Source organism: Camelina sativa, chromosome 18, assembly GCF_000633955.1.
Source record: "Camelina sativa cultivar DH55 chromosome 18, Cs, whole genome shotgun sequence".
NCBI lineage: Eukaryota > Viridiplantae > Streptophyta > Magnoliopsida > Brassicales > Brassicaceae > Camelina > Camelina sativa.
Window position 1 is genome coordinate 17111789 of NC_025702.1, and position 14398 is coordinate 17126186.

The 14398-nt window shown below is 32.9% G+C and overlaps 4 protein-coding genes across 4 annotated transcripts; 1 reads left to right on the forward strand and 3 right to left on the reverse strand.

Annotated features, from left to right (window-relative positions):
• Positions 651 to 1940, reverse strand: LOC104763611. The gene is made up of 2 exons (XM_010486964.2): positions 1285 to 1940; positions 651 to 1096 (listed from the first exon to the last, which is right to left on the reverse strand). The coding sequence occupies exons 1-2, from the start codon at positions 1829 to 1831 to the stop codon at positions 651 to 653; spliced, it is 993 nt and encodes a 330-aa protein (XP_010485266.1). The 5' UTR covers positions 1832 to 1940.
• Positions 2209 to 2651, reverse strand: LOC104763612 (high mobility group nucleosome-binding domain-containing protein 5-like). The gene has a single exon (XM_010486965.2). It carries the CDS (start codon positions 2539 to 2541, stop codon positions 2209 to 2211), a length of 333 nt encoding a protein of 110 aa, XP_010485267.1. The 5' UTR covers positions 2542 to 2651.
• LOC104762162 (probable pyridoxal 5'-phosphate synthase subunit PDX2) lies at positions 3507 to 5724 on the reverse strand. Its single transcript, XM_010485400.2, has 6 exons — positions 5426 to 5724; positions 4708 to 4795; positions 4544 to 4617; positions 4095 to 4286; positions 3903 to 4000; positions 3507 to 3809 (listed from the first exon to the last, which is right to left on the reverse strand). Exons 1-6 carry the CDS (start codon positions 5603 to 5605, stop codon positions 3674 to 3676), a joined length of 768 nt encoding a protein of 255 aa, XP_010483702.1. The 5' UTR covers positions 5606 to 5724; the 3' UTR covers positions 3507 to 3673.
• On the forward strand, positions 6163 to 9783 carry LOC104762163 (serine/threonine-protein kinase GRIK2-like). The gene is made up of 13 exons (XM_010485401.2): positions 6163 to 6356; positions 6750 to 6988; positions 7089 to 7488; positions 7595 to 7669; positions 7775 to 7819; positions 8012 to 8086; positions 8167 to 8254; positions 8353 to 8477; positions 8570 to 8665; positions 8761 to 8827; positions 8930 to 9051; positions 9146 to 9224; positions 9306 to 9783. The coding sequence occupies exons 3-13, from the start codon at positions 7192 to 7194 to the stop codon at positions 9467 to 9469; spliced, it is 1233 nt and encodes a 410-aa protein (XP_010483703.1). The 5' UTR covers positions 6163 to 6356; positions 6750 to 6988; positions 7089 to 7191; the 3' UTR covers positions 9470 to 9783.

The following is a 14398-nucleotide window of genomic DNA, read 5'->3' on the forward strand; positions in this document are numbered from 1 at the left end:
CCCCCCCCCAAAAAAAAATACTCGCTTTCAAAGTGAATAACCTACAAATAAAACGGGAACCAAGAAACTTAAATGTCAGATTCATTTACATGAATATACACACACATAAACACTTTTATTTTAATTGTTAGATAAACGTATACAAAATACAACGGAACAAGGATAAACATAAACACTTTCAAGGGTTTTGCTTCTGGCGCAAGAAACGTCTTACATTTCTTAAACCCTCAAAAACATCACAAACGGGCCAAATGTTATCTTTTTTGGCTCTTATTACATTACATTTTATGAATATCAAATAATATATTTCCAGAAACAAAACAGTTACAAATACGAATTTATTTAAAAATCAGAGAAGTTTCCATCTTTCTCCTTCTCATTAGATATCAGCAGAAAGTGATTCTTCTTGAGGCTTGAACCTGCAGAGTCTGCAAGTTGGCGAGAACAGAGNGTCAAGAGAAGCAATGCGACGAGCGCGACAAGCACATATGACTGTCTGCGCTCCATCTCTCAAGTTCAAGTCTTCTTTTTTTGGCTTTTGCTTGTTCTTCTTCTTCTTTGGTTTCTCAAAATGTTTCTGTGTTTTTGGTGTGGTGAAATGTTGTAGCAGGAAGAGGGATTATATAGAGTGGAGAAAGAAGTCAGTTGACTTAATAAANGATGTCCATCTGAACAAGTCCAGAGACTAGTACTCTTACGCTGTTCCTCTCGTCGGTTCTTTCAATAACGATCTCTCTTTTTTGTCCTGAAATTTCCCTCCATTCGGATTGTTCGTCTTCAGGGAGTGTGATGAGTTCTCCATCGTATCTGATGGTAAAGGCGTCAGATGTTTCATCCCATTGAGACACTCTGTTGGCTGTGATCACGAGCTTGTGGTTTCCGAACATGACATTTAGGGCTTGAACCCATGTGTAGTCTCTGGTCCTTCCAACGGGTCTTGTACCTATGAAGTGAGCGTTGATCTGGAGTTTGTCGTCTGAAACGATCGCAAAGTTTCCTCCTTTGGATCCGTGGAAATAGAACATCACACCATCTCCTCCAACAAATCTAGGGTCGTAACAGAGAGATCCGTAGCCATTGCAGTTTGTTTTTCTCCCTGTAAGAAATAAATTAAGCCAAGTTACTTGTGTTAGAAGCATACCAATTCCTTGTACCACAAATAATTAATCAATCCACAACTTAAATCTATATACTTGTTAATTAGAATCCCGATAACATGTTACTTTGCGAGAAGCAAACTGAATCTAAAACAAACGAGACCAATTGAATATAGAATGTACTTACATTTGCATGTAGCTTCACATTTGCTAGTGCAGTCAATGAAGCAACCTTTGGTGTTCTTGTTCTTCTTGGGCTTCCTCGTGGGACATTCACCGGGGCAAACAAGAGTCTTATAATAACATGCACCCCGAGCCTCGCACATAGCTTGCTCTTGTCCTGTAGGCATCGGTGTTAGCATCCTGTATCTTGCAGCTGCTTCACTCTGCTCCTTGTCCTTCTTCTCCTTCTCTTTCCTCTCTTTTTCTTTCTTCTCCTTGTCCTTCCTTTCCTTATCTTTCTTTGCCTTTTCCTCCTTATCCTTTTTGTCCTTCTCTTTCTTGTCATTCTTCTCCTTTTCCTTATCTTTCTTCTCCTTGTCCTTTGGACCGTTACCGTTACCTTTGTCTTTGCCATCATTTCCTCCTTTACCCTTGTCTACTTGTCCCTCGTTCCCCTTGCCGTTATTACCGTTGCCTTTGCCACCATCGCTCTCTGCAACTGCAATGACAATATCGGTCAAGAGAAGCAATGCGACGAGCGCGACAAGCACATATGACTGTCTGCGCTCCATCTCTCAAGTTCAAGTCTTCTTTTTTTGGCTTTTGCTTGTTCTTCTTCTTCTTTGGTTTCTCAAAATGTTTCTGTGTTTTTGGTGTGGTGAAATGTTGTAGCAGGAAGAGGGATTATATAGAGTGGAGAAAGAAGTCAGTTGACTTAATAAAACCTCATATGATAATATCCCTTGCTTCATCTTAAGAAAGAAGCCGACTCTTTGAGTTCATCTCAAGTCGTCTCCATTGATTTCTTTACAAAAACATAGCTTGATGAAGCTTCAACATCAAGACTTTTTTAAAATTGTTTAAGCTAAACAAAAACGTACATATATCATCAGTTCACATTCTATTTTACTCATTTCTTAATGCCTATCAAAACATATTTAAAATTACTTCATTTGTTCCCAATAGAAACATATANTTTCTTCTCCTTGTCCTTCCTTTCCTTATCTTTCTTTGCCTTTTCCTCCTTATCCTTTTTGTCCTTCTCTTTCTTGTCATTCTTCTCCTTTTCCTTATCTTTCTTCTCCTTGTCCTTTGGACCGTTACCGTTACCTTTGTCTTTGCCATCATTTCCTCCTTTACCCTTGTCTACTTGTCCCTCGTTCCCCTTGCCGTTATTACCGTTGCCTTTGCCACCATCGCTCTCTGCAACTGCAATGACAATATCGGTCAAGAGAAGCAATGCGACGAGCGCGACAAGCACATATGACTGTCTGCGCTCCATCTCTCAAGTTCAAGTCTTCTTTTTTTGGCTTTTGCTTGTTCTTCTTCTTCTTTGGTTTCTCAAAATGTTTCTGTGTTTTTGGTGTGGTGAAATGTTGTAGCAGGAAGAGGGATTATATAGAGTGGAGAAAGAAGTCAGTTGACTTAATAAAACCTCATATGATAATATCCCTTGCTTCATCTTAAGAAAGAAGCCGACTCTTTGAGTTCATCTCAAGTCGTCTCCATTGATTTCTTTACAAAAACATAGCTTGATGAAGCTTCAACATCAAGACTTTTTTAAAATTGTTTAAGCTAAACAAAAACGTACATATATCATCAGTTCACATTCTATTTTACTCATTTCTTAATGCCTATCAAAACATATTTAAAATTACTTCATTTGTTCCCAATAGAAACATATAAATCAAATTTTAAAAATTATCTATAACCAAAATTCTTCACCGTTTCATAGTGATTAGCTAATAATATTTTGTAAATTTTTTACTATGTACAAAAATCTGAATTATTTTCTAGAGGCTTTTTAGTCCAATTGTAAATTGTTTCTTCTTGATCCCTTTTTGTGGAAGGTAGCGAGTAGTGAAAACGTGAGGATACCTTAAAAAGAAGAAGATGCCCTCATGTCTAAAACATCTCTGTAAATGTGTGCATTTTAAGAAACTTTTCTTGACTTCCATTGGCCCAAAGCCGCCCACTGTTGCAAGATTTGCACCTTACCGAGAAAGGAAAGAAAAGTCAAACGTGCCAAAGTCAGCTGACCGGTTTATTATTAACCGGATTAATTATCTTCTCAACCAGGAACAAAACCACACTTACAAAGTGTGTTCTGTTCTGTCTAGTGTCTATAAAGATCTCAGTTTTCTAAATCTCAATTCTTAGCCAAACGTCCTTTTCCACAAATTCACAAGGCACAGACCAAACTGAACCAGGAAATCTGTTTGAGATTCAACGGTATGCAAAGTTGTATGAAGAAAGAAACAAGTACATGAATCCATTAAAGAGTCATGTGAAACTTTCTTGTGTACAAATTGCAAACTAGCTTGCAATTGTTCTCAAAAACATCTTTAAAAGAAGAAGAATCCGACACTTCTCTATAGTTTTTATTTCAAGAGAAGTGTCTTCTCTCTGTTCAGTTACTGAAATATAGGAAGATCAGGCTTAGCTTGCTCGGGACCAGTGCTTGTTTCTCCAACTGATACAATAGTGCTACTACTGGTTGAAGAAGCTTCTTGTTCAATCTCGTTCGTCATCTTAATGAAATAACTGTGCCTGGAAAATGAAACCAGAAAGAGTAAACTCTAAGGCATATAGATCAGAACCGTTGGAGAAATCAAAAGACCAGGAAAAGAACAAACTAATTACCATCGTGTGTCTGCAGTTAACTCGGGATGAAAAGCAGTTGCTAACAAGTTTCCTTGCTTCACAGCAACAATGACTTTTGTTTCAGGAAGAGCATCTTCCTGATAAAAAATGAAACCAACAAGAAGGGATTCATTCATGTGCCCACAAAAAGGTAATCTTATTTCAGGAGCATTGGTGCAAAGTTAAGCAAACCTCTTGGATTTGTACGGTAGAGCTTGAATACAAGACCTTGTTTGATGGGACAGGATAATCCGCCAGGACTTCGACATCAGGACCAACATCGAGAACAGCAGGAGCACGTATGAACACTCCTCGGTATGTTTCTGGTCCACCTTCTTTAGATGTCAGTTGAGGTACTGATATATCAGCTTCAAAACTTTGAATCTACACAAATGAAACAAAGTTAAGAACAATCTAAGATTTTCCAATGGTTAAGATCTTATTGGATGCTAGAAGTGAATTCTTTTAACTCCAATGGAACTCTTATGAAAGGACCAAGTTTTCTATATAACTTACATCAAAGCTCATACCCATTTAAGCAGTCTCTTTTCTCACCTTTAGCAAGTAAAAATTGATTTACATATCTATACAGACATCTCTGAACATGAACTTGGAAACTTGGTAAAAAGACATAGTTATACCTGGCTGCCAAAGAAATTACGATGCACGGTGCAATCAAGGCCACCGACTAATTCCTGACCTCCCTCTTTCTGACCTGAAATTTTTTAAACATTTTCTTGTTTAAGTTTCTAATTGTTCAGCAACACAAATGACAGGAAGATGAAAAAAAAAAAAAAGTACTCACCAACAGCTCTATCTGCCAAGAATATAAGACCCGCGCATGTCCCCCAAACAGGTTTCCCCGTCTTAACAAAGTCACGTAGAGCCGGGAACTTCAAAAGAGCAAATGAAAGAAAATCAGAACAAAGAAGTGACTTCTATACTATTCTTCATCTTCACCACTAAAACTGTATAAACAATCAAAGCTAAGCAAGGGGTTTAATTAAAATGAACGTAAACAGAAGCTCTTCCTATCATGGTTCTACTACACACTCATCTTCGATACAGCTTTGCAAATGTTCACCATATGATCAAAGTAAAGAGTGGTTTGGTCGACAATGCTTAATGTTTTCAGGTACAAAACAATAAACAGGGACAGAGAAACCACAAACAATACTTATGTACTTATAGATGAACTCAGCCTAATCCCAAAGTTGCTACCTTTTCAATCTTAAAAGGCCAAATTCTTTGGACAATACAAACTGAAATATTCAGGAATAAGAGACGATTGGCTAAACTAATCTCTTTAAATATGAAAATTCTGGAGAAACTAATAACTTCACACACAAATTCTGGAGAAAAGCACAGTTAGTGAATAAACAACCTCAGATTCGTTTCAAACACACATAAAAAAGGAACCTTTCCTAGAATTCTACAAGTGGGTCATCGCAAAGGAAAAAAAAAAAAACAATAAAAAAATTATGATTCTACAAAGAGAAAGAGAGAGAGGAGGACCAACTGACCAAGTTATGGTACTCGGCAAGTTTGGCCATGGTGGTGCTCTCGCCGCCAGGAATGATGAGAGAAGAAACGGAGAGAAGCTGGTCAGCCTTCCTAATCTCGACGCTTTGGACACCGAGACGCCGCAGAGCCGCGATGTGCTCATTGAAAGAACCTTGCAAAGCTAAAACTCCGACGGTCATTGCGGCGGCGTGAAGAGAGAGAGAGAGAGAAAGTCTCAGATAAATAAAACACTACTAGAACTAACTGCGTTGGGACGGACACTCACAAGACAAAACCTTTGTAAGGCTGTGAGACATGCGAGTGGCGACAAATTCTTTTACACCTTTTGTTTCGATTCATCATCATCATCATCAGATATTTTCTCTATTATAAGTTTATAACAAAAAAAAAAAAAAGGAAAGAAAAAGATATTACGAAATTTAATAACTGTTGTCAACGCAAGTAGAGTAGAACTGTCCGTAGTAGATCATTTGTCCAATGTCGAATAATTTTTTTTTTTTTTTTTTCAAGTAATGAATTTTCTAATTTTTCGGTTAAGGAAATTTGTAATATTTTAATCTCAATGTACGTTGTAAAGGTTAAATTTTTATTGTGCAGTTTTGTAATATTATTGTTAGAGAAACCAATGAAAATTAGCTTTTTAGCTGTTTTGTCACATTTATTAGCTGGTAATAATGATTTAATATATATATATATATAAAAAAAGAGATTAGACCAAAAAAAATATATATAAACCCTCAAAAAAAAAAAAAAAACGAAAGGGAGAAAATCTCGATCGAAGGCTTCGAAGCTCTCTTTTTTTTCTTTTTGGGTGTGTGTGTGTAGTAATCTCACGCACGACGTTGATAGAGAAAGAGAGAGAGAGACCTCTCCTTGCGATCTTATTGCTCTTTCCTCTGCTCCGATCGAATTCAGAATCAGCTTTTTGATGTATGATTCTCTCGCTTTCACCTTCGATTACTGTTTTTTTTTTTTTTTTTTGCCCGATTGCCAAATATCTTCTGATTAAAGTTTCATTGCATCCAATTTCAAAATTAGGGTTTTTATTATTTTTTTTCAAAATTTAGGGAGATTATTATGGTTTCTTGAGTTTGTGTTACAATTTGGTTGTTTGCATTGTTTGATTTACTCTGTTTTTGTTTGTGTGTGTAGTCTCGTTGATTCAGTTTGACTAATTGGATTGAAAGAAGTGTACACCTTTACGATAGAATCATAATATGAACCCTCGGATGTTTCTTGACTTGTCACACCACAAGTTTTTTTTAATTTTAGTGGTTGCTATCAGCGGATTTGACCCCTTTTTTTTTTTTTTTTTTTTTTCAGAAACCTCTATAGCTCATCTTGACTTTACTGAAGCTATGCTTTCAACGAGTTGTGCTGCTCGTGAAGAAAGAAGGAGTTTTTGATAAAATATACATACTTATTTATAAGGTTTCAGCCTTTAGACATGTCTCGTTTCAATTGCAGTGGTTATGATATCTCAACTTGTTTTGTTCATCTCGCTGAATGGCATCCTTTGGAATAGTCAGGTTCTTCGGGCTTGAAGCCCCTTTTATCCCGGGGTAAGATTAAAGATTTCGATTTCTACAGAGGTTTTTATGTTTGATTATAGCGGATGCTCTGTTCAGGATATTAATTTTGATATCACCATCTTTTGTGCAGGTTCTTCAGTTTACCTTAGACACTTTTTATCTTTCATCATATACACACATTCATACTTTGAGGAGCAATTTTTTTTTTTTTTTCTGTTTGGAGAAAGTAGATCATGTTTCGTGATAGTTTTTTGTTTGCCCGTACTATGGGTTGCTTTGGATGTTTTGGCTCTTCTGGTGGTAATAGAACCCGACAACAATCGCCTAAGCCTTACGACGATGATACATACTCATGTGATAGTGATGATGTAACTACCACTGCGAGAGGAGAAGAAGAAGAAGATGAAGAAGAAGTTGAGCAGAAGAGCCGCTCTAAAAGATCTGAGGAAATTTTGAAATATAGATTAGATAATGGATTAATCTGCAGGCACATTCCAGTGAGAGAAACTAATGAACTTATCCGTGGAGAGGTTAGTGACTTCTTCTGGTGCCTATCATCTCTCGTGTTATTATTGCTTCTTAGAATATTCCCATGGTGTGTGTCTTTACCAATTTAGTTGCTGTTTGATAATTTAGGATGAAAATGGTGACAAGACAATCAATGAGTATGTTCGTGTATGTAAAATTGGATCTGGTAGCTATGGTAAAGTGGTAAGTGTTGTCTACACAATACTATCCTATCCTTTTAGTGTATCCTCCAAAAGCATACCGGGCTTTGGATTCCATAACATTATTTTTTTTTTTTATTCTCAACAGGTTTTATATAGAAGCACTTTAGACGGCCAGTATTATGCTATCAAAGTAAGCCCTTGTTTCTTTCCCTCATTACCCTCGTGAAACCTTTTCCATTTTGTTTAACTGATGTTTATGATGTTATTCGTTTGAACTATGTCCTTCAATATAATGCAAATTATACAAGTTAGTTTGTTTAATTGATCACTTATATGGCTTATAGCTCTCTGACATATTATGATTTAATACTTGGATTTCCAGGCATTTCATAAATCACATTTATTAAGGCTAAGGGTTGCACCTTCAGAGACTGCTATGAGTGATGTTCTTCGTGAGGTATACTGAGTTTTTTGCATTTCCAAACAGCATTTCTATTGGTTCATTTTAAAGAAGTTATGTTTATCTCATCACTTCAGGTTATGATAATGAAAATTCTGGAGCATCCTAACATCGTTAACCTCATTGAGGTGATAGATGACCCTGAAACTGATCATTTTTACATGGGTACTTAACCTCCTTTCTCGTTTCTACTGTTTAGATTTATACTCGCCATGGAAAGAGCCTTTTATCTTATAAATGTTTATCTTTCTGGTTTCTCCTAGTTCTCGAATACGTTGATGGAAAATGGGTGTATGACGGTTCTGGACCGCCGGGTGCCCTCGGAGAGAAAACTGCTAAAAAGTATTTGCGGGATATAGTTACTGGCCTGATGTATCTTCATGCTCATGTATGGATCTTCATTGTTTAGCGTGCTTCTCCTCGCTTCATGTTTCCATCACCTAATACTGTCTTGATACTGTTTCTATGGGGACTAAACAGGATGTAATTCACGGGGACATTAAACCCGACAATTTGCTGGTTACTAGTAGTGGTACCGTGAAGATAGGAGATTTCAGTGTCAGCCAAGTATTCAAGGTAACAGAAAGATCACTGAATCGTTGATCTTCATTAATTCCTATATCTATCTTCTTCATTATTTCAGTGTTACCAACAATTATTTGTTGTTGCAGGATGATGATGATCAACTGCGTCGATCTCCAGGGACTCCAGTCTTCACTGCTCCAGAATGTTGTTTAGGTCAGCTTGCATTCTAATCTCTTTAAGCTTGGTCCTAACTCATTAGTCTATATAGAGAATCAGCAAAAGTCTCTTTTTTTTTTTTTCTTGGATGGAAATCAGTGTCAGGTATAACATATAGTGGCAGAGCTGCGGATACATGGGCAGTGGGAGTTACTTTGTATTGTATGATATTGGGACAATACCCATTTCTTGCTGATACTCTTCAGGACACCTACGACAAGGTAGGTTCTGCATCTGATCAATGCTTTTCTTGGATAAAATATGTTTGAAGATCTTATAACCTCCCATGGTTTATAATCCTGTTATCTCTTACAGATTGTTAACAATCCTTTGATAATCCCGGATGGATTGAATCCTCTTCTCAGAGATTTGATTGAAAGTCTCCTTTGCAAAGGTGAGTTATTTCCATTCGTTCAGTATGATAAACTGTGCAAACTAAAGAATTAAGGTCTCAATGTCTTTTATCAAATTGCAGATCCAAGCCAGAGAATGACACTAAAGAATGTGTCCGAGCATCCATGGGTAATTGGAGAAGATGGGCATGTCCCTGAGTATTTTTGTTGGTGCAAACGCAATGCTGCCTTAATGGTTAAAGAAGAAGAAGCTAATGGGATCTCTGAAACTTCGGATCCTAACTAAAAAAAAAACTCGGAAGCTTTTGATCGTTTAGGAAATGTACAAGCTTCACGAATAGATGCATGCATGCATCTACTACTTAACCAGACAAGTTTGACCTCGCTTGGGCTTATTGTTTTTCTTTAATACTAGATAACTGTATGCTATTGTGCATTGTTTATAAGTTTTAAACTAAATCGATTTTGGTTTTGATTTTGACTTTTGTTTTTTCTTTTTGTTGACGTGGGAAAATGTCTCTAAGTTCATTATCAAATGAGCTCCCCCCCAACCCAGTTGACTAGTAGTAAATTACTAATACTAAGATATTGTTTTACTAATTAACTTTTAATATATTTTGCCATACTTAATGAAATCATTTAAAATTTATGTATGATGGCTAATCGTATCTATTCATAATTTCATTTCTTATGATCTTCTATACTTTACTAATCGTATTTATGTGATTAAAAATGCACTTCTAAATTACACGTAATCTAGAAATACATATATATATTATTATTATTATTTAGATATGTATACATGAACATGCATATACGAACATGTATACATTTTTGCACACTACATGTATAGTTTTGTTGTTGTTGTGGTTCAGTTAAAATTTAAGATATTTATATATTGTGTTTAGCTTTTAAAATTACATAGATAATTTATAATTTTTAGATATAAGCAGAGCCGGCCAAGAGGCCAAGCAAGCCGAGCATTGGCTTGCGGCCGATAATAATAAAACAAATATTTCGGCCGTTTTTTACAAAAGTTTTCTTTAGGCCAGTGGTTTAGGAATATTGTTTTTAGCACCACTGTTCAGGTTCGACCTCTTCAAGCTGCAATTTTTTTTTTTGTTTTTTTTGCTTGGGCTTGTAGCCCTAAAAAGTTCAGCGCCGGCTCTGGATATAAGCACATATGCATTATACTTGCACTTGTAGATTACATAACTGAGAAGGACGACATGTATATTAATATCATATAGATATGTATACATGAACCTGCATATACTACATGTTTACCTTTACCAACATAAAAACATGGTGATTGCATGTATAATGCATTTGTGCTTATATCATTTAATGATGAAAATAAATTGTAACAAGATTATACATACATTTTTTTGAATATGTTCATAGTATTATTTTTGTAAATAATTATTTTTATTTAATTTGTAATGTTGATTTAATTTCTTGATAAGAAAATTAAGAGCATCTACAACAGGAGAAGTCTTCACCATTTCTCAAAAAAAATATATATATTTTATTGTATAACTAATAAGCAGCTGATAGGTGTAGAAAGAAATTGAGAAACGATTTTACTCCGAAGACTTTTGAGAGCCGTTTTCTCCCCTTCTCTCTTTTTTTTTATATTATTTTATTAATTTTTAATATTAGAATTATGGGTGAGCAACGACCGCAGTAGATGGTCTAATAGATCTTAGATGAATTTAAATTAACTGACGTTAATTAAGAAATTTATTTAACATAATGTTTTCATTTTCTTATAATTAAAATGAAAAGAATAAAAAAAAATTTAAAATGTTTTGTTCCCATATGAAAAATGTATCTTATTATCTAAGTTAAAAAGAAAAAATAAAGAATTGACTGATTGTTTGTTTGGTGACATATATTGTAGGATAGTGTTTTGTTAGATTATGTTTGAGTTTGATTAAAGTATAACTAGGTTCGGACCCGCACGTGCGAGGTTATGTTTATAAACAAAATTAATTTTGTATATATAATCAGACTTACACTAATTGAGATTTTAGTTTGATATTTGGTTTAGTTTATTAATGTTTGAAAATTTAAAATAATATTGACTTCACCAGTATCTTAAAATTTGGAACAACATAACGGTTGGACTGGTAACAAACTAAATCAAATAAATGATTGGTTAGATTCTATTAAATTTGTGAACTATCAAATTGGATATATAACCGTTAACTGCGATGAAAACCCGTTTGAAACATATACAATTATTTAGGGATGGCTGTAACTCTCTTTTCATTTTGTCATGTTCCATTACGTCCTACACATGTTCTCAAATTTTTGCTGCATAACAGAAAGCATTCCCAATATGTGACATTCCGGATATGGGACAAATTTCTAATTGAAAACTGGAGGGGACCAGAAAAATACATAAATTCTCGAACTCCCGTATGAAATAAACATAAATATAATTCATAGTGTATCTATATATCATATGTTTTAATAAAAATATTACAAAATTAATTGACTTTTTTATTATTACTATTTTATATATGTTTCACCTATATTAGATAATATTTTTTTAATATTTTTAACTGTTACTGAACATATTTTATGTATTTTTATTTTTATTTTATTTTGAACTAATGCTAGTTCAATTAAAAATCGTAAGAATTGTTTATTTAGTCTGTGTAAACATATTTATATAGTATAACGTCATTAAGCCAAAATTTTGTCATTTTGATTTATGAATATTTGGGTGTTTGAGTGTTAATTAGTACTTTAAGATTTGGATTAGAATTTTTTATACCATGAGTCATCGTTACCTTGAAAATTTCGTTAGAAATTCAAGGTAACCATGACTTAAAAGACTATAAAAAAATTTCAAGGTGCTCATGTTATAAAATTTTACTGCCATGTGTGTTTTTTGTTTTCTTTTCCATATACATCCCAAGTTATAGTGTCATTTTAATAAAGACTGTTAACATCATATATTTGGAAAAATAAGAAAATAAATAATTTAATACATACACTGATATAGTTTATGTATATGTACCCCTTGCTGGTTTCAAAAGTTAATTAATGTTAATGCAAAACTCAACTACATACTCTAATCTAATAAGAATTTTCTACAGAGGTTTCTTAAATAAATTTATAGAAAAACTGAAGAAAACAAACACTAATATAGTATTTTGTGACTTACTAGGTTCGTATAAAAAAATGTGGACTTTTTTTAAGAAATCAAATGTAATTTTTCGTGTTTTGCAGATGCTATGTCAATTAGATGAACACCCGTTCATATCACAATCCTCCCTTGTATACAATCTCTAGATAGAAAAATATATGCTTTCGAAAAAGATCTTGATTTGTATATGCTTATATACACAACAAAAAATTATAAATTTAACAAATCATAAGAATCATAAATCATAAACTTAATACAGAGACATTTTTTTTTTTTTTTTTTTTGCAGAAACAAAGAGATACAAACAAAAATAGTGCAAGAGTGGTGTATATGATATGTGAATGTTAAGTCGATTACTCTATTTATAAGCTCTATATAGTAAACATTTTTACCTTTACATTTAAAAATAAAAAATCTATATAACATCTTTTAAAAACTTATTTAGTTTTCAGTTAATGCATATACAATATGTTTAAATCTATATGGATAATTAGATTTGGATTTTGAATTAATTGTCTAGATTTTCCTATTAAACCGATGAGAGTAAATATATAAGGTTAGTTTTAGAAATAATCCCTAAATTTTAGAAATTTGGTAAATAATTACTGATTTTATTTCAAAATTTCTTAATATAAATCATCTATTTAAATTTAAGTTAAGTTATTTTCATAAATACTATTCGAAATTAATTAGATTCATTTGTTATGGAAATCTTGTTAAATAATAAGTTACATTTTTGGTATGTTATTAATTGCGGAAATCTCATATTATTAGATAAAATTTTAATAACTATATAAATTCAAGGAATTATTAATAGAAATAATTTTTTTATTATAATATTATAAATTTCATTTTTTAATTTTGTTGGCTTTATTTTTTTTATAGTGACGGTATGTTCTAATTAAATTTAAGGAGAAAATCATTAGTTTAATATTTAATTTAGAAAAATATTTGGAAAACTTAATATATTCAAAATTAATTATTTATGATTTATATCCATATGAAAATATATATACGAAATCTATAACTAATTATAAAAAGGTGAATCATTTATTTCTTTAATATTTGTTACCATTGTTTTAGGAAAGTTTAACTTTTTTTTTATTATGTAGGCAACGTGGATATATGTTATGTTTTTTTTTTTTTAATAATTTAGTGTGCTTTCCATTTAATAGTATAGATGCATTGAAATTTTAAGACTTAAGACATTTTCAAAAGTATACTTTTCAATTTCAATCTTTGTGTTATACTGTTAAGATCGATTACAATATTTGGAGAGATAAAGCATTGTTTTTGACTATTACGTACAGGGGTGACTTTTGTGTTTAACAAGTTTAGTGTATTTGTGTGAGAATCTCTTCAAATCATCCAAAAGTATTTTTAAAATCTCACCAAATTTCATCAAATCACAAACAAATCCACCAAAATACTTTAAAAACTTACTTAAATCTCATAAAATCTAATATATTATAAATCCCACTAAATTTTCCAATATTATAGTTTGAATACACCCTCTAATACCAGTAACAAATAATGTATATTCTACATAGGAGAAGTCATCTTCATTATTTTCCCCCAAAATCCCAAATAACATTATAATAATCATGTACTTCATTATTATTTATGTAATTTAAATGATAGTATGCATGCACAGAAATCTAACAATTATAATTGATCAATCTATAAAAGCAACCATCTGTTTTTAGTTTATTCATGCTTTGGGTCGAAAGATAATTTTTAAGCAAAAACAAAAAGTCATCGGAAAATGGTGTCGTCGAAGATTAGATTTGTAGCTCTTCTCGTTATAGTTTCTCTCTTTATTAACAATGTGCAATCCGCTCGTGAGATCTCTTTCCTCTCTTGATTTTTAACATATATATATATATATATATACATCTGATATATTGCAATATTCAATTTGTTATTAACTAGACCAATATATTATCATTATGAGTAAACAACTTGTATTGTATATGATTGATGAATCAGGAATTATGGATTCGTCAGAAGACTGTGATTTCAAAGGACCATGTCAAACAAAAAAAGATTGCTTCT

Bases quoted from the DNA above. Each gene is read 5' to 3' on its own strand.
- LOC104762162 (XM_010485400.2), bottom strand. From the start codon at position 5,605: ATGACCGTCGGAGTTTTAGCTTTGCAAGGTTCTTTCAATGAGCACATC. The intron at 4,796-5,425 runs GTCAGTTGGTCC...GCTCTTTTGAAG, and splicing joins TTGCCGAGTACCATAACTTG to TTCCCGGCTCTACGTGACTT. The intron at 3,810-3,902 runs GTAATTAGTTTG...TTCATTTTCCAG, and splicing joins TTAACTGCAGACACACGATG to GCACAGTTATTTCATTAAGA.
- LOC104762163 (XM_010485401.2), top strand. From the start codon at position 7,192: ATGTTTCGTGATAGTTTTTTGTTTGCCCGTACTATGGGTTGCTTTGGA. The intron at 7,820-8,011 runs GTAAGCCCTTGT...TTGGATTTCCAG, and splicing joins GCCAGTATTATGCTATCAAA to GCATTTCATAAATCACATTT. The intron at 8,087-8,166 runs GTATACTGAGTT...TCATCACTTCAG, and splicing joins TGAGTGATGTTCTTCGTGAG to GTTATGATAATGAAAATTCT.